Source organism: Corvus hawaiiensis, chromosome 23 (genome assembly GCF_020740725.1).
Source record: "Corvus hawaiiensis isolate bCorHaw1 chromosome 23, bCorHaw1.pri.cur, whole genome shotgun sequence".
Taxonomy (NCBI): Eukaryota; Metazoa; Chordata; class Aves; order Passeriformes; family Corvidae; genus Corvus; species Corvus hawaiiensis.
Window position 1 is genome coordinate 4,516,323 of NC_063235.1, and position 27,745 is coordinate 4,544,067.

The 27,745-nt window shown below is 47.5% G+C and overlaps 1 protein-coding gene across 8 annotated transcripts; it reads right to left on the bottom strand.

Annotated features, from left to right (window-relative positions):
* Positions 1-926: 926 nt before the first annotated feature.
* THRAP3 (thyroid hormone receptor associated protein 3) lies at positions 927-27,333 on the bottom strand. 8 transcript variants are annotated; one of them, XM_048327213.1, is made up of 13 exons: positions 27,233-27,333; positions 22,076-22,134; positions 17,959-18,041; positions 14,266-14,426; positions 10,445-11,350; positions 8,334-9,074; positions 7,609-7,781; positions 7,054-7,165; positions 6,721-6,805; positions 4,224-4,408; positions 3,430-3,622; positions 2,677-2,823; positions 927-2,415 (listed from the first exon to the last, which is right to left on the bottom strand). In XM_048327213.1, exons 4-13 carry the CDS (start codon positions 14,400-14,402, stop codon positions 2,194-2,196), a joined length of 2,901 nt encoding a protein of 966 aa, XP_048183170.1. In that variant the 5' UTR covers positions 14,403-14,426; positions 17,959-18,041; positions 22,076-22,134; positions 27,233-27,333; the 3' UTR covers positions 927-2,193. The 8 variants fall into 8 exon arrangements, with proteins under 8 accessions (XP_048183170.1, XP_048183171.1, XP_048183164.1 ...); XM_048327214.1 differs by having other exon boundaries at positions 927-2,047; positions 2,677-2,826; XM_048327207.1 differs by having other exon boundaries at positions 2,677-2,826; positions 27,233-27,332.
* Positions 27,334-27,745: the final 412 nt, after the last annotated feature.

A 27,745-nucleotide genomic window follows, 5' to 3' on the forward strand; every position in this document is an offset into this window, starting at 1 on the left:
AGCGCAGTGCGGAGCGAGGCGCCAGGGCAGGACCGCAGCCGGCTCGGGGTGACAGCTCACACTCACCCGGCTCTCACAGAGGTTCTGTCACGGAGGGGAAGTGAAACCCCAACCACAGAAGGGCTGAAACCCACAGACCGCGAGTGCATGGGGTGGTGCGGCCACGCTGCTGCTGTCCCTCTGCAGGGCCTGAAGGGTCAGTGTGACACAGGGATCCTGGCTGGTCCCGGCCTGTGCCTGGTCCAGGAGACAGCATGGATGTTCCTTTTGGCCAAAGGCAACTGACCCAGCAATACCGAACGGGGAGCAGGGAGTGGGGCTGGGAATCAGCCCTGGGGCAGAGGATGGCAGAACAGAGGTTGCGTTGCAGACCAGGAGGCTGTGCTACCCACGTGTGGCCACTCAGGCCAAGGAGCTGGGAACACTGGGCACCGGTTTCCTCAGGCTGGCTCAAGGCTGAGTGTGAAGGGAAGCAGCAGTCGTTAACCCACGGCACTGTCCCAACAGCTCTTGGCCAACACCGTTACCCCACAGCAGCCAGGAAAGCTGCTCCGCCTGTGGGCAGCCCCTGAACTCCCCCAAAGGCCGCACACCCAGGAGCCCCTACAGCAGCCTCCCGTGCCAGGGCAGCGATGGAAAAGCAGCTGTTGCTGGGCACCAGTGAGGACAGCACACGGGGCTGCAGCTACACAGGGACAGTGCTCCTCCTGGGAGGAGCCCGGGTGTGGGAAGGATGGAGCCGGTCCTGTGCACAGGTGACACAATCCCTGCTGGCCGCGGCCTGGGGAAGGGCCCATGGCTGTGGCACCCCTGGCCCCAGGCAATTACTGCCAGAACAGGGGCTGAAAGATCTTTTAATGCATAAAACCCAACAGGGAGTTGTGCCCCTGACTCCCCCGGCAACTCAGGACACAAACCAAGCAGAGTTACACCTACGACTTATTTTATTGTATTTTATTTGCATAAACAAACTTCGGGGCTTTGCTAAACAGGAACTGTTCAAGTCAAAACAAACCAAACTCTAGCTGGTGTGTGGGGAACAGCACAGCAATCCTGGGGAGAGGGACAGGGGGAGCACGGGCACGACTGTGACTCCCCGCCCAGGCTCACGACCTGGCCGGGAACCCTCCACAAACTGCTCCAGAATATCTTTTAAGTACAAGATAAAAAGAAATGCATCCTAAGGGCCATCCTCAACCAGCTCAGGAGGAATCTGCCTTTCGGTTTTATAAAAAGATTAATAAAAAATATTGAAAAATTCTCATCTCTGTTTATATTTTTCCCCAAGAAGAATTCGGAAGTTCCTTAGAAAACTGTGTCACCTTGGAAAGGGCACTCGGGTCACAACCAGCTGCAGGGAGGAGACACAAATGCTACAAGCAGTTTGGGGTCCAGCACACACCAGGCCTAATAGTGAACACAAACAGTGGCCAGAAGTAGGGTGTAATTTTTTTTTCTCTTTTAAACCATGCTAATTTTGTTAATTTCCAACAGAAAAGGAAAACAATCATTTTTAAAAGGCCCTAAACTCAACTGTTACATAAAAAAAAAGTTTAAAAAAAAAAAAAAAAGGTCATAGCAGTTTGGTCCCAACAAGTGAACGTTTAGATGTTTACTCACATGCTTCATTGTTTTCTTATTTATAAGAACCAAAAATAGTTTCCAAAATTATCTCTGAATTGATGTTGCTACGTATGTAAAGGCCTAAAATAAGCAGAATTTAGAAAACTGAATATACAATAGGGGAGGAAAATTTGAGCAGGCGAGTGAACCCCGACTGTCACTGGGTCAAATTATAAAAGAGAAACAAAATGTCAGGACTGGTGGGGTCAGGTGAGCACAAATTGAAACCACATCGTCCTCAAAGCCTGTTACCAAAAAATAACCGACCATCCATAAGGTCACAAAGAAGGGAAAAATCTGGGGTCTCACCCAGCGCTTGACCGTATCCAGTCCAGAAGGGAAGTCTTTGGGAAGAGAAACTCCAGGAGTGGATCCGAGCGTAAATGATGGATCAGTCCCAGTCCGTGCTTGGGGAGGCTGAACTCTGGAAATGCAGTTAAATAACGTCGGGATGGTTTCCGAGCTGCTCTCCAGGGCTCTGCTCAGCACGTGGGGATCACCCTGACACCCCAGCACCAGCCTGACCCCTCCCCTCCTGCCAGGGCTCCCAGAACCGCGCAGACCCCGCGGCTACTCGGCCGTCGTCTGCAGGGCGTCCTTTTCCTCCCGGTTTTCCGTTCCGCTTTCGTCGTCTTCGATTTCTCCCTCTTCCCCACTGAACTTGTCATGAGCCCACTTGGGGCTGGTGCTGGACTTGCGGAACATGAAGCGGCCTCTTCCCCGGGGGAAGGCGCCGCGGCCGCGGCCCCTGTTCACCCATTTGTCCGTGCCCTCGCCCTCGCGGTCGTCGTGCTGCACGGGAAGCCAAGGACAGCAGGTGAGACAGGCTGGCACCGCCCTGCACCGCGCCTCTGCAACCGCCCTTTGGGATCCACTTAATGGGAACCACTCTACAGGGAGCAGGAACAAGCTCTCTTTAGGCAGGAGCCAGCAGCTTCCTGTGAAGCACCACCCGAAGCCCTACCTGGTGTGTCGGTGACAGCTGGTGCCCCCAAAGCACCTGAGACCGGGCACACCTGGAGCACGCGGGTGTCTCAGCACCCAGGTACGTACCAAGTAGTACTTCTTGCTCTTAGGCGTGTACTCGGGATCCCACTCCTCCTCCCTGCTCCGCTTCTGGAAGTCATTGTTGCCGCCGCTGTTGCTGTTGTTGTTGCCTGAAAAGTTGCCTCTGCCCCATCCTCTCCCTCGAGCTCTGAACTGCTGCAACAGCAACACAGGGGAGAAAAATAGAACGGCTGCAGAGGCAGCACCCTTGCACCCCAGCCAGCTTCCAGAGGTCCAACTTCCCTTCCCTGACCATCCAAAACATCTTTAAAACCTATCACTAAAGCAACAGGACAGCACATTTTTGGGTTTTTAGTTCATCTGATCACACAGCACATCACAGTCCCTATAAAGCTGCTGAAGATCAGGTAGAGGCATTTCCAGGGCAAGCTCAAGCAGGTGAGACCCCTCTGTACATGGACTGCAAACACGAGTGTGGCCAAGCCCCAACAGAAGCACGGCGTGTGCCCATCGGGCTGCTCAGCATCACTAACACAAAGAAGCTTCCAGGCTTTGTGCTGCTCCTCCCATCTGGAGTTTGCCGCCCACAGCACATCCCCAGCAGCCTGGTTCATGCCTCAGATATGGAGTGATCCAGCTAGGGCTCATCACCCACAACCAGCCACTGCCTCGGGGCTTCTCCTCCCGGGCAGCTTTAACTGAAGGAGCAACAACAAAACAGCCATTCCTGTCCACTTTGGGAATCAGCCCTTGGGACAGGCGTGGAGAACATTTGGGGCAGGTGTGGAGAACACTTACAAAGGTTCCTCTCGCTCTTCCTCTCTCATTTGGACCAGTGAATTCCTTAGTTCCAAGCCGGGACTTGTCAAAGCCTGTGGAGCTCTCCTCCCTCTCCTCAGTCTCCTCAGGATACTCCTCTGCTTTGACTGAGTGAGAGGACCATGAAGACGATGAGCTGGATCTGGACCTCTCACGCACCCGTCGGTGTTTCCTGTTTCAGTGATGGGAATGGAGGGGAGGGGGACACAACAGCATTAGTAACTCAGCTGTGACCCATCTGATACAAAACCACTTCATTATCACTCCCTTATCAATGCCACGCTCTCCTTTTCCTACTACAAGAGGAAAAGCCATAGTAAGAGCTCAGGCTCTAACACAGGGCCCAAGATCTTTCCAGAAGGAACTTGTTGCTCCTTCCTAAGGTGTTTACACCATCTGCTCTCAGCTTAGCATGCATCCATGGAGTTTTTAATCAAATGGAAAATTAAGCTAATAGAAAAGGATTAAATGAACATCAAAGCCAACTCATTTAAACATGGCTGTTTCTCTCTGACACAACAGGAACAAGAAGGAAAAGTGACTCACCCATCCTGACACATGGAGCCTTCCCATCTACCTTTTACAATTATTTAGTGTTTCTGAGAGATACAATGATAGCGAGACGACACGCAGAGGGGGTAGCTCAGGCCACTGGAGGAGTTATGTCACAGGTGCACAACTCTGTGTACAACTGTTGTACACGATGTCATCTCCAACCTGAGCAGCAGAGACACGAGAAGCACAAGGAAATGGCTACTGGGTTTCCTACATACTTTTTCTTTGAGCCTTTGTGACTTTTCTCCGTTTTCTCAGCTGATCTTTCCCTTGAGTGACTTGAATCTCTTGAGTCCACCGACTCCCTGGATTTATCGCGTTTAAGATCTCTTTCCTTATGTTTTTTACGGCGTTCAATATCAAGGCGCAGATCAACAGGGTCGTCCTTATATTTCCCTTCAGCCTACAAACGCAGGGGAGAGGGAGGGCAGAGTTGAACACAAGGTCTGCAGTGCCCCAGCTCAGCACCATTTACTTTGCTACTGACTGCACAGACTTCTGGAGAACTGGAGTTTTAACTGAGCACTAATCAATATTCCACTTTAAGATGTCAAATAATGCACTATTAAATTAAGTTTGCTTTTGTCAGAATTCAATTTTCCTACTCTTAAAATCACTGCTTTTTAAATTTTTAATCTCCTCTTTAAACAGCATTAAAATAAACAGTCTGGAAGAGGGGAGGGAGACATGGAAGCTGACACTTATTGTACACCACAGCCAGTGAGGATGTGAACAACTTGGGAATCCCATCCAGCTGATTATGGATCACAAGTACAGTGTGGCAGAGCTGTCTGACAGCCGGTGGGTGCTTGGTCCCGCCCAGCAGCACCTGAGGTCCTGCTGACAGCCTCACCTGGCAGGGGCCAGAGGGATTTTAATCCCAGGTCTAGAAGTGACACTCTGGGAGAAGCAAAAGCTCTTTGCTGCTTGGAGATACCCAAGATTAGTGATCCAAGGGGCAGGAGAAAACCAGATGAAAGGCAGCATCCAAGGGGTCTGGGAGAAGGGCAACATCCCATGGATAGGGAGGCATTACTACGTCTGTCAGGAAGATTTACTCGATGCAGATGCCACCTACAGCTCCTTCCCCTGGGCCGGAGGGCACCGTGTGACAGGTGCCACAAAGCCCCACAGACACACTGTGGGTCTCCCACCGTCCTGCCAAGTCTGCTACAGCAAGCTGGTGTCTCACAGAGCAAAAACCCACCAGCTGCATGAAACATTAAAACTGAATTTACACTGCTAATTAAAAACAATCACAAAAGACACCTGGTAATGCTTGCTTTGAGCTGTATTTAAATTGGTACTTCAAGAAGGGATTAGGAGCTTCTTTGGGAAAGGAGTAGTTGTTTTCCCTGCGCCTCCTTTGAGCCCTGTGGCACCTGGGTGTGATTCTGCTGCCTGCCTGAAGTGACAGTGGCTGTGGTTTGACAAACAGGTAACTGGGCAGCAGGAGGGCTGCAGGAAGCCTTACACCATGTTGGTACCAACACCCAGCCTCAGCCATTGCTACTGCATTTACACAACACTCATCCTGGGAACTGTATGACTTGATATGCAACATACATCAAATTAATCATCTTCAATTAAATACAAAAGGATTAGTAATTCTCTAGCTGTTAAATTTTTTACTTACATGAGTTTCTAACCACTTTTTTGTTTAAATAAATATGTCAAATAACGCAGGAGTGAGAGCAGGCATTTTGTTTTGGTATTTTGCTCTTCTACTTTCCCCAGGCAAAGAGCTTTAATTTCTACTCTGAGAATAAAACTGCTCCCAACACGATGGATGACAGATAAGTGACAAAATCGGCAGCAGCTCCCTTATGTGGCACAGCAAACACCTATTTGGGTTTGGGAGGGCACGTCTGTTTCACGGAAGGCTGGCGAGCTGTTTGGAAACCACGTTTATAACACACTCTGCCAAGCTGATGCTCAGAGTTCAGGCCCATCAAATCCATCTCACCATCGTCCATGTCAAGCCACAAGTGTGTTTGGAAAAAATCGAAAACAAATATGAAACAAGTAAGGTTTCAGCAGGACTGGTTAAAATCTCTTCAATGTAAATATGTATGAAGGTGAATAAACAAAAGTTAAAATCTCAAACATTTTACGTTAAGCCTTTTTTATGATTGTTTACAGTGAGTGCAATGGCTTAACATTCATCTACTCAGCAAAGCTAAAACACTCAATCCCAAATGCTCTGGATCTAAGACAAGTGCTGAATGTTAAAGTAACAGCAATCAACAGAAATGGCACAGTCAGTTGTTAGAACAAAATTTATCATCTGCTTAATAGTGTATCTGCTTTAGCTCAGCATTTAGTTTTACTTTCCTCTTTTTGACATGCATGTCTTTGAAAACATGGTTGGCAATATTGCATGTAACAATGGAGTTAATCATACTTACAAGCAGAAAAATATCACAAAAAGTCTCTTCTCTCATCATGGGCACTTGTTCCAAAAATCCTCTCTTTTTTCTCAAGCTCACCTCAATTGATTTTGGGGTCATTTACCATAGTCTAACCACTTCACAAAGGTTGTTGATACATTTTTAATAAAAATTAACCCTTTGTAGTTCATTTTTAGAATTATGCCCATCCTTAAAAGAAAAACACAAACTTAAGTAGAGAGTAATTTAAACAAAAACATCACTGTTAAGTTCATGCCCAATGCACTCATTTTGTTGAATTAAACTAATCAGAGTAACAGTTCACCTTGAAGCCAGGATCTCTGGAGCTTTTCGATTCCTCTTGAGAGAATCCATGTTTTCTAAAAGTACTGGGAGATATATCTATCCTCCTAAAGAAAAAAAAAAAAATACACAGATATAACCTTGCTCATAAGAAGAATCTGAAGATTTTAGATCAAATGTCATTCAAAGCAAACCAGTATTTCCAAATGTACTTAAAATTCCCTGTATTTTTCCTTTTTTTGTTTTTTGGCTGAAGTTAGTTATATACTTGAATTACTGTGGAATTATTCCAGAGTTTAAGAAATGAAATCTGGAATACCTCTGCAATATTAAGACAGTGTCTAACAGCACCGACCTGTGGATTTCAGGGCTCTTTTTGTTTTTAGCTGCATCTTGTTCCATTCCTTTCTTTAGATATTTGGTAAAGCGTTCATTCAGTGTCATTGCTGAGGATCCAAAGTGATGCTCTGCCAGGGGTTCAAACAAACAATGCCAAAATATTAGTGCCAGTTTTGTAAAAAGTCAAAGCCCACCCATCGCACAGCTTGTTAAAACCCAGGTGCAGGACAGTGAAGCACTGTGGGGATGAGCTCTAACGCTGCTGACAAATTCCAGTTTCAATTTTTGGTGTTTCAGTGAAATGAACAATTTCTTCGAGTGAGTCACAAATTCATCAGAACATACAATTCTAAGTCCCAGACTCTGAATATTTCTCAGGTAAAAGCAGGAACACCTTCTGCCTGTACAGAACAGTATTTATGTAAATAAAGATGATCATGATCATGCTGCTGGTCTCATCTCTGGAATATCTGCTGGAAAACAACTCCAGGCATTTCGAGTGGACAAACCCCACTTATTTGGTCAAGGGAAGAGTGAACCTTCCCCGAGGACACACGGACTCCTGACCCACCTCTTACATGATGGACTATAGTCACTATGTGCTGAGCAAACAGTTCAGAAGGGCTTCGCTGCGACTGAGCCGACTGGATATGATGGAAAATGGAACGGAATTCCTGCTCTTTCTTGTTGCTGTGCACGAGATCCCGGCAGAGCTTGCGCTCCTGAGCCAATATGCCACTGGGACTGGAAAAAGAAGAGCCCATGAAATAGAAGAATGGGGTGAAGGGGAGCAGTTTAAGGTGTTTAATTCTGCAGAAGCTGGGAGCCCAGTGATGGTTTATGTTGTTATTAGGGAGGCACCCATGAACACTCAAAAGCATGAGCAAGGAGCTCCTTTAAACATTCCTAAACACACTGCTCCAGGTTACTGTGATAATTCAGGTCACTGTTCTACTGCTGCATGGAGAATAAGCATAGTAAAACACATGGCAGAGAATCAAATGGATTTAAGCAGCACAGTAACTCCCCTGCACAACTCAGCTTCCCTCAGCCAAAAGCCACTGAGTACCTGACTCCATCTGGGACTCTTCTCAGAGCCTGGTGCATCCTAAACTAATCTTACATCCAGTCATAGCAAAGGTTAGGAAAAAGTTAAATCTCCAGCTCCCCAAACCACAAACTGTGATGCAATATTGCTTAGCCTTCCTCACACTTGGCAAGCACATGGGGATCTCAGGAAGACAAACAGGAAAAAACATCACTACTGAGACTGCTCAAAAGCTGGCAGATCCTTACCGTGCAAGATCCTCATCGAAGGAATCCATTCGAATATTGACCTGGGCCTCACGAGTAATGGAAAAGGAGGATTTGCCAGGAGTTAGCCCCTCTACTTTGGTGCTTGGCTTCTCCTTCACCTCAGAAGCCTTCCTTGGTGGAGGGGAAGAGCTTTTTTCCTGGCTTGACTTGTAAGTGGTCACTCTAAAATTCTTTTCAGGTACAAAACCCCTGTGACCAGGTTCAGCTCTCTTGGATCCTGGTCTCTCTTCTTTTTTGGATCTTTCAGAATAGCTTTCCTCATCCATTTCATCAGGTTTCCTTTGCTTCTCTTTTCCAGGTGGCAGGAACACCACACCTTCCCATTTTCCTGACCTATCCTCTTCTTGACTTTTACCTGAAGTGGCTACGACTTTAGACATAAATTTGGGCTCATCATCAAATTCCGAATCTTTCCGGCCCTTTGCCTTGTCTTTCTTGTCCTGCTCATCTGTTTCATCTTTCCCATAATGACCTTCCTTGTGGAACTCCGGGACCTTGAGCTTGTCAAAGTCATCCCTGAACTTGTAGCGCTTGGGCGACTGGCTGCCGCGGTATCCCTTCTCCGAGTCAGCTTTTGATCCGTATGAGTCAGACTTTGCCTTTCCATCTGTTGATCCCAACTCAGAGAAATTCCCTTTTTCTTTACTTTTTTCTTTCTCAGCATTTGTTACTTTCTGGTCTTTGTCTTTTCCATTCTCAGTCTTCTGCTCTTCCAGATACCTGGTCATAAACAGACATTACAGGAGGTTTCTTATTAGAGATCAACAAGGTCAATAGTTCAGTTCAGAGTCAAACTTCAGAGAACACCAAGCTATTCATGTCCAGAAAGCTGCCTCTAGGCCCTAAAGTAATTAAAATGTCAAGCAGATTACTCAGCCTGAATTCAGACTTTTGTTCTCACTAAATTCAGCAAATGTACAAGGAGATGGATATGCAGAACTGATGGAATGAGGCTCGAGAACAAAACAAACCCAGCTGACCCACAGATGCATTGGAAGGAAAAGAGGAACATCTTACCCACTCCGTTTATTTACTTACAAACCTGGTTCAGGAGAACAACACATCAAACCTTTCAAATTGGCTGTCCTGCTTTAAACAACACACTGGAAATAAAAGCCTCAAAAGCTACTTCAAATTTGGGATGCAAGTTTCATAGGTAAGCTAAATATTTCATGACAGACTGCAAATACAAATAAAAGCAAACAGGTTAACAGAGGAGAATATGCTGCTGGGAAAGATAAAACACTTCTGGTGAGAACAATTCAGCTGGTTTATAGCATCTGAACAGTTTTAAAGCATCCACAAATCAAAACCCTGTCTCTGTGGGACAGCAGGAAAGCCCACAGACACCAGCTCAGTGCTTTGGAAGGCCCAAAGAGTCACAGGAGTTTTTTCCTTTCTCTTTTGAAATTTCAGACATCCTTGATACAGAATCAGATCAAAACATCTTTAAAAATAATAAAGACTTGAAACCACTTATGAATGGTGCTGTATCTTTTAAAACGAAGTGTCACCTTTGGGCACAATCTGCAGTGAACTAACCAAGAGAATGATGGAAGCAGATGCCTTCTGCATGGAAGGCTGTCTTCATTCTAGAGATGAACTTGGTGCTTTAGTTTCTCATCCTATCCACATACACAGGCACAAGCACTGCAGCTGCACCTGCCTCGGGCTGCTTGCAGCAGGATATGCAGTAGGATTTAATTAATTCCTTTCAATTTACATTACCTAACACAATTCCAGAAGGCAACACTAAGAATGTCTACAACCAACATGTAAATAACCAGGAAATGTGAGCTTCCATCTCCTTGGGCAATCTTCAAGTGTTCATGGGCTATGAACATTTTTGCAGGGAACATATACAATCTTTAGAACTATCCAAGCTGGAAAACCAGTTCCAACTTCCTACAACTCCGGGCTGTCTGTATTTTTTCCTAATTCAGACAGGCCCAGAGCTGTGCACTGGCACAACTTCCCAGCTGGACTCTGCCCCAGCCCCTCGCCCTGCTCATGGGGAGCATCCACATGTGCAGCTGGCTCCTCCAAAATACCCCAAAAAATAACCCAGCACCACAAAACGCATCACTTGCCTCTTGGAGAAGGCTCCTCCCCCGGGAGCTGTGCCCTCCTCCTTCGGAGTGGCACCATACAGCGAACTGACAGGTGTGGGGCTTTTGCACACCGGGCTCTTCCTCGTGGGGCTCATTCCTGCCGAGCCGTGCTCGAAGGGGCTCTGGTGGGAGCCCCCCTGGAAGGAGGTGGAGCCGCTCTGGGCGGCAGAGCCCATCGGGGACGGGCTGGAGCGCGGCGGGCTCAGCTTCTGCACAGGGCTGGGCCGGGGAGAGCGCCGGCGCACCACGACCGACTGCAGCGGGCTCTTGAGGGCAGGGCTGCGCTCCCGGGGGCTCAGCTCCGACACCGACCCTCTGGACGTGGAGCCTGTGCCATAACTGCTCACATCTTGCCACGGTTTTGATCCCTCGGATGCCTTGGCATCTTGAGCCCCAGCTCCTGAAAACTGCTGCTCCTTAGACTCGTCTCCTTGGTTATCTCCTGTGGCCTGGGATGCCCGGGCATCCTTGGAGGATGATTTCTTCTCCTTTCCAGATTTACGCTTAGAAGACTCAACTCGACTGTGATTCGAGGATGAGCGGGAAGAGGAAGACCTCCTTGACCGGTCGGAAGATGACTTATCAGAATTCCTGGAATGACTTCTGGACCGTGGGGAAGGAGACCTTCTCTTGGGCGAGCGGGAGCGTGACCTCCCCCTGCGAGGGCTGTAGGCCTGGCGGTAGTTTTGCCAGTTGGACCTGTAATTCCCATATCCTCCTCGGTTGTACTGGCCCCAGGGATAAAACCCTCGGTTTCGGCCACGGAAATAATACGGTCTCCGGTATCCTCTGTTATGGCCTCTGAAATCCCGGTTCTGATAGACTCTCGGATGGTTCCTTTCTCTGTTATGAGATGGAGAATAGGATCTTGAACGAGACCTAGAACTGATAAAAGAAAAAAATTTCACAAATATTTTATATTATAGTTTCTTTTTATGATTTATTTTTGTAGTTTATTCTTCTGCCACAACTTTTTATTTGAAGACTTATTAAAAAAAGAATTTGAAAAACTCACTTCTAAGCTTTTAAAAGAAATTTCTTTGGTTTACCCTTATCTGATTGAGGTATTATACTCTGCCGTGAATAAACTGCAGTAGAAATAATTTGTACCTGTGATACTGTCAAATATTTGATTTCAGGATCATTGCAGAGACCATGAGAAGCACACACTGCTCTCCATTTTGCTGGGATGAAAATGGCTGCTATCCAGATTCAGAAAAAGTGACAGATCTCAAGCACCCAGCCCTTAACAGCTCAAGGTCATGGTTATAACTCATCCACAAAGAAGTATTTTTTCATGCAAATCATGCTACTGTTACTGGAACAGATCCCAAATCTTCCTCTCATGCCTCAACTTCACACATACTTTAAAATTCTGATAATCCAGATGAAACCTCGCTTCTCTGTCACGCAAGTTAAACAAACGGCTACACCTCCACAGCAGAAGGGCAGCAGCGGGGCGAAGGGCACGCTGCCCTATGGTTTTAAGCTCCCAAAGGCGCATCCCACAGCACAGCCCCACGGAGCTCCCGGGAAGGGAGCGCGCTGCGACACCTCCGCCGGGAGGCGCCAGGCGGCGCTGTGGGCGCCCCCGCCCGCACCCAGGAACGCACAAACCCTGGAAAAACGCAGATTCCAGGGGCTGACCGTCCCAACAGCCTCCCCCGTTAAACTGCTGCCGTTGTGTAACCTTGTTTAAAGGTCCCACTGGAGCTCAGATGCCAGAGCTACACGAAGGACTGGCCAAAGTAGGAAGTTGAAAGAGAAAAGAGATTTTTCCGAATGGAATTTTAGTAAATAACACTCACTGGAACAGTTTCCACAGCCCTTTCTCGCTTTCCGAGCTCTGGCTCTGACACACACATTGGTTGTACTCCAATGGACATGAACGTCCTCACACAGATCTCAGTGCTGCCCCTCACCTCTCACACCCCAACCCCCAGAACCAAGGGAGAACAACCTGCTGTCAGAATTCCTGCACACTTAGCACACACGTGCAGTCAAGAGATGAACTTTAGTTCTGTTTTAATGTCTTCCTCCTACCAAACAGGTCACAGTTTAGCAGGAAACTCTTGTTCATACTCCGATCATTGCTAACAAACAGCTTAACAATCATTTTAACAGATTTTTCAATCCTTCAAACAACCAAAAAACTTCTCTGTGACACTTCTTCATTCAAACAACAGCAACCAGAAGGAAAAGCAGAGAGGCAGGAGGCAAGCACCAGTTATAACAAACTCTAGTCCAAGGCATGAGGAACACAGACGCTCAATTTTCAGACAAGTGCTGCATCTGTGATCAATTATCAGCAAGGACCTGTATGATGCTTCCAAAATCTGTTCTAGTGCTTTTAGAGAGGTTGCAGCAGGAAGATTTCACTCCAAAAGTTGCAGACACTATTTACCAGAAATCTTTTTATAAAAATACAGTAAAAGTTATACAGTAAAAGAAACACCAAAAGTGATAATTCCCCCAACTCTGCCAGCCCCCAGAACTGTTGGCACTGCACTGCTCCAGGGCTAAATCCCCAGCATTTACAAGAAGTGAGAAACAAAGTAATAAAGAAAGCAGGAGATATCAGGCAGACTCCAACACAGCACTGTAACTTAGAAGAAACAGCAAACCTACCAAAGGAAGAATAAAACAATTTGTGGTGCATCTTGAAGTACACAGCAATGGCCTTTTATGCCAAGATCCCACCAGACCTACCTCGGAGAACATCCCAAGGCCAGGCAGGGGGGCTGGGCTGGGCTGACTCGCTCCATTTGGACTTTTTTTTTTTAAAAAAGAGTTATTTATAAAGCAAGAGTAGCTTCAGCAGCAGCACAGAGGAAACAATCATGTTTGCACAGAGTGCCTTTTTCCCAACTGCCAAAGTTCCTTCACAGCTAGGAGATATTCCCAAATGAGCACTGATCTTCCAGCATTCCAGCTTCCTTCTGCAAAGGGCTCCGGTTGGACTCAAGTCTCCGCCTCTAATTTAGTTTTGTCATGTCCTTCTTTCTCCAACTGTACATTCATTAGAACCTCTGTACTTTAAGAATCTCTAACTGGTAACACTTGCATGCGTTCACAGCCCAGCAGTTCTCAGAATACGTGCTATTCATCTGAGTGAAAAGGCAGGAGAACACCATCATACCCCATCCAACTGGAATGGCTTTGCCAGATGCAGAATGCTTAGCCAAGAGAAAAGGAAAAAACAGATATCCATGGAAGACACAAGCCTGTAACTGGCCTGCTCAGAAGCAATTCAGGGAGACAGGAACAACTATTAAATACATTAATAATTTCTTAAAATTAACTGCAGCAAAATTATCTTTATCCACTTTATCCCTCCAGAAGGATCTTTCCTGTTACCTGGCTCCTGCATGTGGAGGGGAGGGGCAAAGGAATATCAAGAATTGTCCCCACCTTTCACAGCAGTGTCTAAAATTGATATTAAAACTTGCTTGAATTCACTTGTCAAGAGGGGAAAAGCACACAACGTCTGCAAAGGCCCCTTGAGTCTGAGATCAATTACATTAAAGCCTTAAAAAAGCCAGAGTCTCAAAAGAAAGATCTTGACTGTGCTGACAAACATCTCACTCTCCTAATTTATTTATTTATTCACAATTTATTCTCTTAAGTCATTGAAAACACCCAAACAGCAGAGGTTGGCAGGAAACAGCCTGAGACACAGGACATTATCTGTCCTGGGATCTAATCAAAGTCTTTCCCTGGAAAAGAGTTAAGTGACAAACCACCTGCAAGGGAGGAAAAGCCCTGTTCCACCCTTTGGCTCCAGGGCTGCACATACTCACCTCAGTCTGCGCTTCCTTGACCGTGAGATAGAGCGGGAACGGGAGCGGGATTTGGAGAAGGAACGGGAGCGGGACCTCGATCCAGACCTCGAGCGGGAGGAACGGGATCCAGACTTGGATTTGTTAGTTTTAGACATCTTTGCAAGCACTTGTCAGTGCACCTGAGGGAAAGAGGGAAATAGAAGTATTTGAGAAATGAAGCATGTGGTTGATAGGAGACAACAGGCAGCACCTGGCAGGCTGACAGATTCCAGGGACACGGAGCTTGATAAGGCTGGAAATAGGAACGTTTGAAGTGCCTGCTAGGAACAGATGAATGGTTCTGGGCTTAGAATAGAAGGTTTATTTCAGTCTAAGGAGGAAAACTGCAAAAAGAATAAAAGGCTCTAAACCCAGAGTAATCACAAATGAGAGCATGACGGCTGAAAGCACCAAGTTAATACAAACCTGGGAAGAGGCAGGGCCACGCTGCTGGCTGAGACAAGGCCACCTCTAGAGGCAAACTAGCCCATGGAAGTGAAAATTCCATGTAATTGCAGCCACATCCCTGTCTGTGCAGCCAGCTGCCACTGCTTTAAAGGACATGGAAGAAATAAAAAAGCTTACCATCAAAAAACCCACCCATAAACTTTTATCTAAACTTGCAGAGGAAATAAAAAAAGAGTTCATACTCCAAGACCCAGGAATGTGACCCTGTTGGCACAGCTCTGCTCAGGTTCAATCCTGTCCTCTCTGCTTGTGCAGTTCCCGCAGTTGCTGTGATCAGTCACCAGCATGGATCACCCAGCCAGGAGTTCTGTTGCAGCCAAAATAAATCAGATGTCCTTCCAAATATTCAGAGACAGAAGAGATTACACTGTAGCACTAAATGACTCAAAATAGCCATAATTATGAATTACCTGGGCTATTTTCAGGCATGTATCCAGGTAAAGGTTAGAGAGTCGCTTAGAAGATGATTCAGGGCATAGTTTGACCACACAAATCTTTCAGTTACACCCTCCCTGATCTGTTCTCTTATACCAACGAGTGAAATTTGCATTAACTGCGCATTCAATAAGTTATCAACAAACTTCCCAGCTAAAATGACTAATGGGAAAGAGCCAGAAATAAAAATGAACTATGTTAGTACAAACTTCATCTTCTTTTTACCCACTGATTAAAAATAGAGACATTCAGGTACATAAACACAACTGATCAAGTGCTGCTGCTGTTATATCCATTTTAAGGAAATTCCAGAGGACTGACTTGCAATGCCTTCACTTCCAGTTGCTCTCCAAAATTACATATATGGTTACCAAAGGCTCCAACTTCTGCCAAGGCACTTCCAGGAAGAACACAATGCCCAGCACTGGAGCAGCTGCTGGGAGAGTGGGTGGTGGTTCATCACCAGAGCTGGGACCTTCTAGAAATGGGAAGTTGGCTTCTATTTTAAAAAATCACATTACGTGTTCCTGTTCTTCCTTTTCACTATATTAAAGATGTTAGATCAATTCAACTGAAATATTCCAATATATTCCACATCACAAGGCATGCAGAAAAAATAGTAAAATTAATGCTTCCTGTTCTATCAGGAAACAATAGCTGTTTTAATCCCTGTTGCCCCAGGGATGAAAATCAAAATACACTGCCACTAAGAACCAAAGTTTGTTCTTGTGCTTGGTCATTTTTCAGGGAAAGAATGTGTGAAAGGATAATTTTTAAGTATTTCCTTTTAATTTACTGAGTATGTCTGTTGAACCAGCAACACTTCCTACTCCGTTGGCCAAAAAATCCAACGCTGAGCACTGGAAAGCAAAACACGGAAGAGGAGCAGAAGAAAGCAATGGTAACAGGAACTACTCCAAGATACAGAAGATGTGGCACTAACTCTCAGGATATCCCAAGAAGACCCCAAAATAGATTTTAAAAATATCACTTTGATCTGTTTAAGAGTTTTTGTCTGTCACTTTGATCCACAGCACTTCCCAGCCAAACATCACCCTGGTGTGTGCAATGTGTGCCAAACGCTCGCGTCTTGGAAGGATTCTTTATCTTTGCCAACATTTTAAAGTTGATTCATTCCTAACACATGAGGTGACTCCTACTAGGATAGAAACAAAGTTGCTACGCCCCATCAGCACTCAAAAGGTTAAACAAACTGCACACTGGAGTCATGTCAGCTCCCCTGAGTTAACTGCAGTTGTAAACTTACTGTGATACACATTTAGTTTTAAGAATGACTGAAATATATAAAATATGTTCAGCAAAATACCCTGCTCTGAAAGCATCTGTTCTTATACATAAAAAGGATTTTATATTTTTTAAATAAAGAGGTGCCCATAAGTGAAGCAAAGGCAAACTGAGAACAGCAGCGGCTGCTGACCTCCCATTCCCATTTTTCCCCTGCCCACAGAGCTGTGCCCAGAGCACACAGCTCCTAGAAATGCTGTGTCTGGCCCTGAGCAGAGACTGCAAGCAGCAGCACTTGCACAGTGCTATGGGGACTTGTCCTTAACAATCTGCCCTGCCAGAGTCCCATTTCCTTCCTACAGCTACAGAACCCCCCAACACCAGCTCCACCTGCACCTGGGAAGGGACAAGGTTGATCCGGCTGCCTGATCCACATCTCCTCTCCCAGCAGACAAGCGTGACTACACACATCTGGAGGGCATGTCCTGCTGGAAGCATTGCCAGGGATTTTCTACTTTTGTTTTTCCATTTGTTTCTTCTGCAGGCCCAGTTCTAAGCTGTCCAGCAGATCTTCCCAAGGAGTGGAGTCTCCCATCCAAAAACATTCGCTGGTTTTGGATGTGATCTGTGTGCTGAGTTTAAAAGTTCTGGTAAGGCATCACACCCTGGGAAACAGACACCTGACAGCTTGTTCATCTGTCATAAAACCACACTGTATAGAGCAAACTTTGCCTTCTCCATTCCCTAATTCTCAGGGCAATCCAGCACACCACTCATGGAAACAATAGAGGACCAAATGCTCCCACTAAAGCGCCAGATGGACTTTACCCAGAAGGCAAACTATTGTCAGTAAGCAGTGGCAGGAAAGTTAATGTTTTACCTCCTGACAAGCTCAAAAGAGAAGCTCAACTCTGCTCCAAAGCAATGAAAAAGAGTCACCATTGAGAGTCTCTCACTGCTATGCACTTCCATGAGCTTCCACAGCCTTGGAATTTAAATGTTCACAATAGTTAAGGAATACTTTTAAGGTCACTGCTGGAATCACTGCAATGCTCAAGCAAAGAACAAAAGCTGGAGGAGGGCACATGGCAGAATATGGGATTTAACACTTAGATCAGTGTGATGTTTAATAATCTGGTCAGTTAAGGTATCTGGAGAAGCAGTGCTCTTCTCCCAAAAATGACCAGGGTGTAAATCCAAAGATTAGTAAATATAGCATTAAAAAAACAGAAAGAGGTAATACTTCCAGGACAGCCAAGATTATTTCACTGAATTGTTCTACTTTACCCCTATATTTTGCAGTTACTTGGGAAGACAAGCCCAAACATTCCAAGACACAAGGCTGAGTTTTTTCTTCTAAACCTGCTCCTTATTTTTTGCACAGCAACATTATCAATGAAAGCAGAATTCTACCATCAGTTTAACTTGCAGTGTGCCCAAAAGAGAAGGGATATAAGAAGATCTATTCCAAATCCCAAGACAGGCAGTTTTACCTCTTGTGAAGATTTTATTTCCTTTGCCTACCTGCTTGAGCAGGCTCACACCTTGCACCCTTCTGTCAGATTTCACTGTCTCAGCTTTGTCACTTATGAAATCAGGAAGAAAACCTGAAATGAGAAGAAAATACACCTTTGTACATGCATTGCTGTACTGCCACCAGAGATGAACTGGCTGCCCTAAGCTCCTGCTGCACCCAAAATGTTCATCAGATCCCCAGTGTTTCAGAGAGCACATACACTGCAGTTGACCAGGAATTTTTTTCATGGACTTCTATGGAAAAATGTAGCTTTTAAAATGATTGTTCATGCTTTCAAAATTCTAAGTGCTCTTCCTTCCTTGCTCCACCCTCCCCTGCCCCATCCCACCTCCTGTGACACACATCTGTCAGTGCACCTGTACAGCCGTGCTGGAGCCATTTCTCTCAGCCCATTTGAATGGTCTTACTGGGCTCAGGACTAAGGATTTTCCCATATTGTTAAAGGAATCCACAAGCCAACAGAAACAATTGTTTTCCTGACAAATCATCCATCAGTATATCACCATCATCCAAGGGAGCCACCAGTCCACTGGGAGCTTTTCTGACAGGTCTACAGTTACATTTCAGAATCCTTCCATGCACTGCTAGAGGGGTGGAGGTTTTAGAAGAGAAAACAACATTAAACACAACCTCAGAAATTACTCCATGTTATTAAACCTCTGATCTAACAGCAAGACTGTCACTTACTCTCTGTTGAGCCATAAAATAGACTTGTTTAAAGCTATTAATTTTTTGTTCTTACTTCACTGAAAAAGCACAATTTTCAAGTAGCTTTTAAACCTTTTTCTGAACTGGTGATTAAGTCCTGTTCTCACCTAAGAGGGAAGGCGGTGTTGCAAAGTGTAGTTAGTGATTTTTAAATGCTGCTTACCAATCATGGGAAAAAGCCACAAAGAACAGCATGCCCCAGACCTTTTTTTATTATTTTTACTGTTATCTTGTCCATCTGTCTAAATGTCCATAAAAAGAAATCTCACCTTATATCTTACAAACACCTTTGACTTCCAGCCTTTCACAGTGGCAGAAAGAGTTTGCCATACCCATTATTTCTTGCTTTGTAACAGAACATTTGGGCTTTGGGGTTTTTTTTCCTATATCCCAAATACCACTGTTACCACCAAGTTTCGGTACAATCCCACACACAGAGCAAAACCTGGATTCTCCTTTGGAGGAAAATACTGTTCTTGTGTTTAGAGCACTACTACAGAAAAAGGAACCAAGTCAACACACAACAGGCAGGAGTAGCAAACCTTTCTTCCAGATAGGGAAAGGAAATTGGGAAACGTGCTCAACGCTCTCTGCTGAAGTAGAAATCATAGTCCAGGAGTTTCTTATTCCAGAACACTGTAAAGAACATTTCCATGTGCCAAGTCATGGGTCAAATGAAGAACATTGCTGGTTGTCAAAAAGCCTTTTTCCAGGAATTTGTTCCCTGTTTCCAACTGGCCTGTATTACTTTATGACTCTTTCCATCTTCCACTCCTTTGTTCAAGGTCTTTCAGGCAGCACATGTCAGGATTTCAGCCCTTCCCCAGCTGCTGCAGAACAGCCCTGCCCAGAGCAGCCAGCTGGCACAAGTTCCAGCTGAGCCCACTCCACCCCAAGGTGTCAGTGAGGATCCTGCACACGGAGCACCACGGCTGTTGGCCAGCTTGGAGAGGGAAACACAGCACACACCTCCCTGCCAAGGCAGCTGTATGTGTTCATATCTGAGCATAAACCCCAAAACACCTGGAAACAAGTGACATGGCTTGTGTACATACCTCAGACACGAGCACAGTGTGGTGAAATTCCTTACAGTGGTTTCCATTTATCGCATGGTGTTTGCAAACACTCAGCTCATAAATATTAAATGTCTTGTAAAAGCATTTGTAGAAAGCTCTATAGAAGCGTGGTAGGTAAACAAAAATTTGCTTTCTTCTGGCCAGCATTTGAGTGAAGCTGTTGTGGTTTATTTTGCTGTGAGGCCCAAAGTAAATGAGGTGGCACCTCATTAGAGAGCACATTTCTGCCCGAGCCTCTTGGCATCCATTTGGTGTCACCAGCACAGACATTCAGCTCAGGAGGAACAGCTGAACTGCTCCTTCATTGCTGAACACCCTCCATTATCGGGGAAGAAAAAAAATTAATTCTCCTTCTGCCAGCTCTACAATTCCTAATCCCAAGCCCCAAAACCCAAACAAGATTAGTTCATTCCAAAAAAAAGGAATAATGCCACAAAACACCCTACAAAGTGCACTCTGTGCAATGAGGCAACAACAATCACTGCAAAAATAAGCTCATAAAGAGCTGCAGCTCTCTCCATGTCCCTGAAGTGCAGCAGCAAGTACAGAGAGCAGACTCATCTTTGTTAGCTCAGAACCCAACGCTTAACACCTCACTTTCTACTGGATTCTTCCTCTTCAAGCTAACCTCAAGCATGTTCTTGATATCAACTTGAGGGGAAGGGAAGAACCACCTGCACAGCTCCTACAGCCAGCCAGGGAAGAGCAAATTAAAATGTTATTTCTAATCAAATCTCATTGGGGGAACAAAAAGCAGAAAGACTTCTATTCCCAGATTCAGTGTATGTTTTCAGAAGATTTATGATGCACATTAACTAAAGCTACAGCTACACCTACCGACCTCCTCACCAAAAGATGTCCAGACAACTGCTAAAAGAAATGACCAAAAACCCAACCACAAAACAGAGTGTTCTACTCTAACATTTGCCAAACACACTTGGGGGAAAACATCCAGAATTATTTTGCCACAGCAAGAGAAACACAAATTTGTCAGCAGCAGTTTCAATTTCTCTCTAGTCTATGTGCTTTCAAAACTAAGATTTTCCTTCAAGCACAATTGGGTTTTCACACCATTAAACTAATCCCTGAAGAAGTTTAACCCTGAGCTCCTGGGTTCAGATAATTAGAAGCAGGTTCTATGGAATGGTTGGAAGAGTATTTACAGGTTCTTCTGGAAAGGACTGATTCTGCAGACTGCAGTGCTGAACAATCCCTTTCCAAATAATTTGACCAGCTACAAACCCCAGTCAGTCACTTTTCCGAAACTGGCTACCTGAGAGAAACTATTTTATAAATATTTGAGCTTAAAAAGTCATATGCTGTTATTCAGACAGTTTAGTGACAGGGAGCTCAAGGAAACAATCCAAGAAAAAGCTGATTAGAAATCTGGGTGGTTTTGTTACAGAAGCTGGGCAGCTGGAATTTCTGTTAAACACAGAACAAAACATCCTTAATTTTTAAAAAAAGGGAAAAACCTATATTCATCAGCTTCTTCCTTCCAAATTTACACAGCTTGGGAAAAGCAGAAAGATCAGGTCTTTCCCCAAACTGATAGCTTTCTCACAGCATAGCCCTACTGTTCGGAGCAGCTTTGGATGTGAACTGAAGCTCTGACAACACTGCTGGGGGGCTGGGAATCTGTGCCTGGAGTTTTGGAACCCCCACAAGAAGCAAGAAGTGGTCCAATTTACTTTTCTTAAGAAAAGTGTTCACAAATCAGTTAACTCAAACAATTCAAACTTGTGTGTAAGTGAAGTTCTCAGCAAAGAGAGGATGAACATTTCCATCCTCTCAGGTGTCTGCCAGCTGGAGCGCAGCAGGCTCCACACACACTTAAAAAACGTGGAAGTTCTGCTTCCAAATAAACAGCAAGTAACAGAAAAACTGTTTGATTGGGGATTCTTTGGAATTTCTTCTGCAACACACAGTACAGTTACAGCCAAAACCGACTCTCCTGAGGGATTACAACTCTCCACACATTTAACCTACGAAAATACCAACTCCAGCAAATTTCATTTATAAGCTGAAAAAAGCAAAACTACTCCCATATTCTCAAGCAAGCACTTCACTTATCTCTACCTTAACTGGAATCCCGCTACCTCAGGGGGTAAACAAGGAAAAGGATTTCCATGACCTGGTATAACATTTGAAGTTCTTAAAATTTTTTTTTAATCGTGGCACTATTGTAAGCACAAGGCACCAGACCAGGCCATCTCTACACTCCGCCAGGCTTCGAAACAGAGGGAAATGCCTGTCCACAGGAATCCTGTACATATGGAATAAACTTATTTGAACAACTTTCCGTGCTGTGCTCACGTACCTTGTGCAAGTGTCCCATCAAATCTGGTTCTAAACGCTGCTTTCTTAGAAGCAATTGACCTAAGTAAAAAAAAAAAGGAAAATCAAATTTAAACTAAACCAGACACTGGCAAATCCTCCTATTTTAGCAGCACAGGAAAGGATTCTGATTGTAGCCATTCATCCCAGCACCGATTCCCAGTAAAAAAAGGCCACCAAAATAACATCATCTAATCAGACAGTGCATACACAGGTCTTAACTCGGGAAACCAACCTCACCCACAGCCCCACAGGAGCAATTACTGTAATTATTTCAGGTGTAAATTACAACGTACACGATGCCACCTGGTATCACATGTCCAGCCCCCTGTTAAGGCACAGGTTAGTTAACATCCTTAATGCTGAGCCTCAGTCCCTGGAGCACAGAATTCCAGCCTGACACGCCACACTCCCCCATCACCTTTAGTGCTCCCAGAGCAGACACTCCCGGAGGGCTCCTTGCCCCGGTTTCCTCTGCTGCTCTCACTCAGCCAAAGGCAGGAGCGACCCAAGGCAGCAGCGGGAGCAGTGGCCGGCCGAGCCAGCTCCACACCCTGTGGTCCCAGCAGGGGCTCTTTGGGGTGTGCGCACCCACCTCACCCTGTAAATCATGGCAGGCTAAAAATGGCCGGGTGACGAATGTGGAGGTGAAATTGTGAGCAGGGCACTTGCTCTGGGATCACTGGAGCCGCGAGCAGGGCTGTGCATAGGCCTCACTCTCGGACACCGCAGAGGTACTAGCTGTGTTCATGTGTGACAGGAGCAAGAACATGAAGAGAAAAGCCCTCCTTGGGTAGGAAACAACCCCCAGTGCAGCCGGCTGCCACCTCTGTGTGCCATTAGCTTCACTTTTTTTTTTTTATGGCCCGGCAGCTTCCGGTTACCATGGAGTGAGGCAGCGCAAACACCATTCCCAGCTGGCACGAAATGTGATCCCGTGATTTCACTATTCATAGCTCTGACATGATAAAGCTAAATTAAGCAGGAACTCTTAACTTCTCCAAGCTCCCAGCAGTGACTACCCCCACGCTCAGGCTCTGCTAACACAGTTTCCCTGTGAGGAGGGGAAGGATGTTTCCTTTACGGTAGGAGACTCCAGACCCACACACCCAGCCTGTCATCCGGAAACAAAATGGCACCGGCTCCTTCCCAGGCACCAATTCGGCCTGGCACCAGTGGGAACAAAAACTGAGTTGCTAGGGCCAAATTTAACAACTTCCTCATCTTAGGACCCACTACAGAACCCCACAGAGCAGTTTAAGCCTTGTTCCCAGGCCCATCCAGCACAGGCACCACCGTGTCCAGGAACAGAGGCAGCTCAAGGGGCACTGCCACAGCCCCGCTGCCACTGGCAGCTGTCACACAGCTTGGCACCATCACCTGGCACAAGCTCCCCGGGGAGCCAGAACAGCTTCTGCAACCACCACCACCATTCCTCTCTCTTCCAATGCCTGTGGCCTGAACTGTGTGGCTAAATACCCTGAAATTCCTGCATCACGAAAGAACTCCCTGTACCGCCATAATTCTGAGGAAACCACACGACCCAAACCCCATGTTCCTGCCCTGCCACGTGCAGCCATCAAACACAGCTCAGGATACTGTAAACTTTTCCAGAAATGGAGAAAAAGTTCAAGGGCTCCGTGGCTGCTCAAACAATTAACGAGTTGCAACACGACAAACTGTCATTTCCCAAAGACAAAGCCAAGTGAGCTGAAAAATACTCAAACTTCTGGCAAAACCACTCTATTCCTTCAGGGATACAACTATGGAACACCACAGCCTTACAACGAAAAGCATCCTCAGGCTTATCCAGTGTGGCTCAGCCCTCCCTAGGCCTCCCAAAGCAACATTTCTTTGACAGCAGAGAAAGTGGGAACAGGTAAACCACATTTAGATCAGCTGATGTGCATAGATTGTCACATCCTGGAGTTTTATAACTGTATCTTTTTTGTTTTCTAATAGCAACACCCATGCCAGTGTTCACCAGCTTTCCTGCAGCCTCAAACATCTCACGGTGAGCCCACATGCCTGGCCTGACCCAAATGATTGTTTTCTTTAATACTTTACACACTCCTTGACTTAAACGAGCTGGAGAGAGCAGCAGACAGCTAAGTTATATTATCATAACCCCAACAGCAGAATACCCATCTTATTTACAATACACATAAAGCCTTACTTCCATGAAAAAGAACTAGAAGTGAAGGTCAGGGCACATGGCTGCTCCAAAACCCCAGTGTCCAGGGAAGCCTCTTCCCAGACAGCATTTGCTGAAGCACTGACAGCAGAACTATGTCTTCCAGAACTCATGGAGAGGCAGGGAATTAGGAAGGATGGAAAACAGCAGGAAGTCACCAGGGTGTAACTCAGCAGAAACACAGACAGGACTCCTGCAGACAAAGAACACGGGCAGGGATCCATTGTTGCTCGCACCTGCTGCTGCCAACACAGTCTGGGCGGACACTCGGCTGCAGCCAGAGCTGCTGCTGCTCCCAGGCTTTACAGCACCTTGGAAAGGCATCTCCTTCCCAGGGCCAGGTCATTTCTTTATAGATTCATTTAGGCTGGAAAAGACTGCCAAGATCATCGAGCCCAGCCTGTGACCAATCCCCACCTTGCCATCCAGCCCAGAGCACTGAGTGCCACGTCCAGGTGTTCCTTGGACACTTGCAGGGATGGGGACTCCAAACCGCCCTGGGCAGCCCCTTCCAATGCCTGACCACCCTTTGCAATAACCTGACAGGGAAAAGGTTTCCTCTTTGGATCTCTGAACAAAAAGCATGTGAAAATGAGATAAGGGGCAGCAAGCCCTCAGCTGCCCTGGGCCTCCCTCATCCCAGGGACAGGACCCCCAACTGGAGAGGAAGGGTTCAGACCCCAGAACTCTGCAAACCCCTGTGACCAGATTGTAGCATTTCCAAATCTCTCACGAGGAACAGATACCAAGGCCCATCCACTGGAGCACTGCCTCAGAAGCAGCATATTCCCAACCTTCAGCTTCCTAAGGACATTGGAGGTAACTGCTCAAACTGAGTTCTTACTTGCCCTCCCTGTTCCTGCTGAAGTAGGGACAATATTCCCAGAAGGAAGGATGCAAATCAAAAATATGCAGCAGCACCCAAAGAAATGTTAGACAAAAATCACAATGCCCTAGACCCTCCAGAGGATCCTAGGACACAAAAAAGTATATTTGCAAAAGCTCTCTACAGCAACTGTCTTATTTTGTCCTCTTATCTGCTGTGAGATTGTGCAACTCACAAGAGAGGTCACAAAGCCAGCCATTTCCTCGCTCTATGCTGGGCACCTGTGAAGTTCCAGAGCAGGACACAGAGGAACCATGGAAGACTCCATGAGAAGGCACTGCTGTGTCCTAGCACTTGCTTTCCTGTGCTTGCAGCTGACTCCCTTTGAGGAAACCTGAGAAGCAAAGCTTTGAAACACCTTTTGAGTGAGTGGAGCCAAGGTTATGACACCCAATCGCTGGGAGCAGCTCTCCCAGCCCAGCACCCACCAACGGCACAGTAAAGCCCACCAAGAATGTCACACACCATCAGCATATCACACTGACACAGCATCTGCCTTAGCTCCCCACGAGAGGGAACTGTCAGGAGTCCTTCCAGAGAGTAACTGGATGATTTAATTGTGCTCTCAGGAAAAGCAGCCTGAAAACGTCCATTTGCTGACGTGACCCTGCAGCCTCTGCACTGCTGAAGCAATAAGGCTCTTCTCTTCCACCACCTGCTACAAGACAACCCAGAACATCTTCCAAATGGTTTTTAATTGCTTATTTCAAGGAACAAACCTGTTCTTGTGCCACAGCACCTGGCACATCACTGTACACATAAAAATCAAGGAGTCCCCCACCTCTGACAGGTCCTGAGAGGATGCTGTTGCATACACACCACACACACGAGTTCACCTGCTCCTCCCAAGGCAGGGCATAGGGAATAGCTTCACACTGAAAGTGGGTTTGGATCAAAGATTAGGGAGAAATTCTTCCCTGTGAGGGTGGTGAGGCCCTGGCACAGGCTGCCCAGAGAAGCTGTGGCTGTCCCATCCCTGGAAATGCCCAAGGCCAGGTTGGACAGGTCTTGGAGCAACCTGGGAACCATGGCAGGGGGTGGCACTGGATGAGTTTTATGGTCTCTTCCAACCCAAACCATTCCATGATTCTGTGATTCTATGCAGCACGGCTTATTCCAAACTTATCACGTCACTTTCTACACAAACACCCAGAAACCAAGAGGACAATTACAATCACCTTGGGTTGGCTTTGAAATGCATTTGCAGAAACCTCAAACACGTTCATTTCCCCAAAACAACATGAACTAGCAGAAAAAGCCTTTATCGGCCCAAGTAAAATCAAGACTCAGGCTCCACATGTGCGTCTGAGCCACTGCAACGCCCCTTCTGCCACATAGCCTGAAGTTCAGCCGAACTTCACGTTAAAGCAAGACGCAGAGCAGGCAGCATAAGAGTACACATCCCTCCTGCTGCACCGGGAAACGGGCGGTGCCGAGCGCCGGTGCGGGAGCCACACACCAACTGGGGCTGGGACGCGAGGTCACGGCTGCGGCCTCCCCGAGCTGCCGCTCCCGCAGCCCCGGCCCCGCCCGCCTCCCGAGCCGCCGGCAGCACGCGGAGCCCCGGACATCGGGATGGGACCTCCGGGACAGACCGACGCAGGGAGGAAACTCCGGTGGCGCGGCCCAGAGGCGGAGGACAGGGATCTCCGGGAATGGGACAGAGGAACAGTCTGCGAAGAGCCCAGCGGAACACGAGCGACCTCGGGAAAGGCCCGGGCGGGCCCAACCGGCGCCGGGGCCGCGAGGAGGCGCCAAGGCCTGGCCGGGCCCAGGCCCACCACGAGGCGCCGCTGGGGCCGGGCCAGAGCGGTCGCGGGAGCAGCGAACGAGCCTCGCCCGGGGACATGCGGGGCCACGACACCGGGGAAGGGGGGGGGGGGGGGGGGGGTGCAGCGCCGCGGTGAGGCCCAGGAGGGGCGGGAGGGGGGAGTGGGCAGAGGCGGGGCGAGGCGGCTGCTGATGGCTCGGGGAGGGGGACGGGGGTAAGGAAAGCTCCCGGTGGCAGCGCGCGGGGCGGGGCAGGGACCCCGCGGACTCCCCGATGTCCCTGCACTCACCGGCGCCGCTTCGCCGCGGCCCCTCCGCACCAGGCGCCCCCTCCGCCTCCGCCTCACGCACTTCCGGCCCGCGCGCGCGCTCTGCCCATCCGCGGGGGCCGCCGGGAGCTGTAGTCCGGCCCACTCTGCGCGCTCCCCGCCCGGCTGCTCCGCCGCACTATAGCTCCCGGCGGGCTTCGCGCACGCCGTTCCGTCACTTCCGCCTCCGCCCATGGCGCGGCGATGCGCGCAGCCCTTCCGGCGGGGAGCGGGACCGCGGGCGGGAAATGGCGGAGGGGGTGGTGACGGGGCCCGGCCCGGCCCGGCCCGGCCTGGCCTGGCCTGGCGTCCTCCGCCGTGTGGGCGGGCGCGGCGCGGTTCCTCGCCGAAGGGGCCTTCCGGGGCCTCTCTCGTCCAGCCCTAACGGTGCGGGCTCCCGGTTTGTCCCACGTGCGGCTCCTGAGGGCCCGGGAGGGGAGGGGCAGCCCTCGGACAGGGCCCTGCTTGCAGGTGGGACCGCAGGGATGAGGCCGC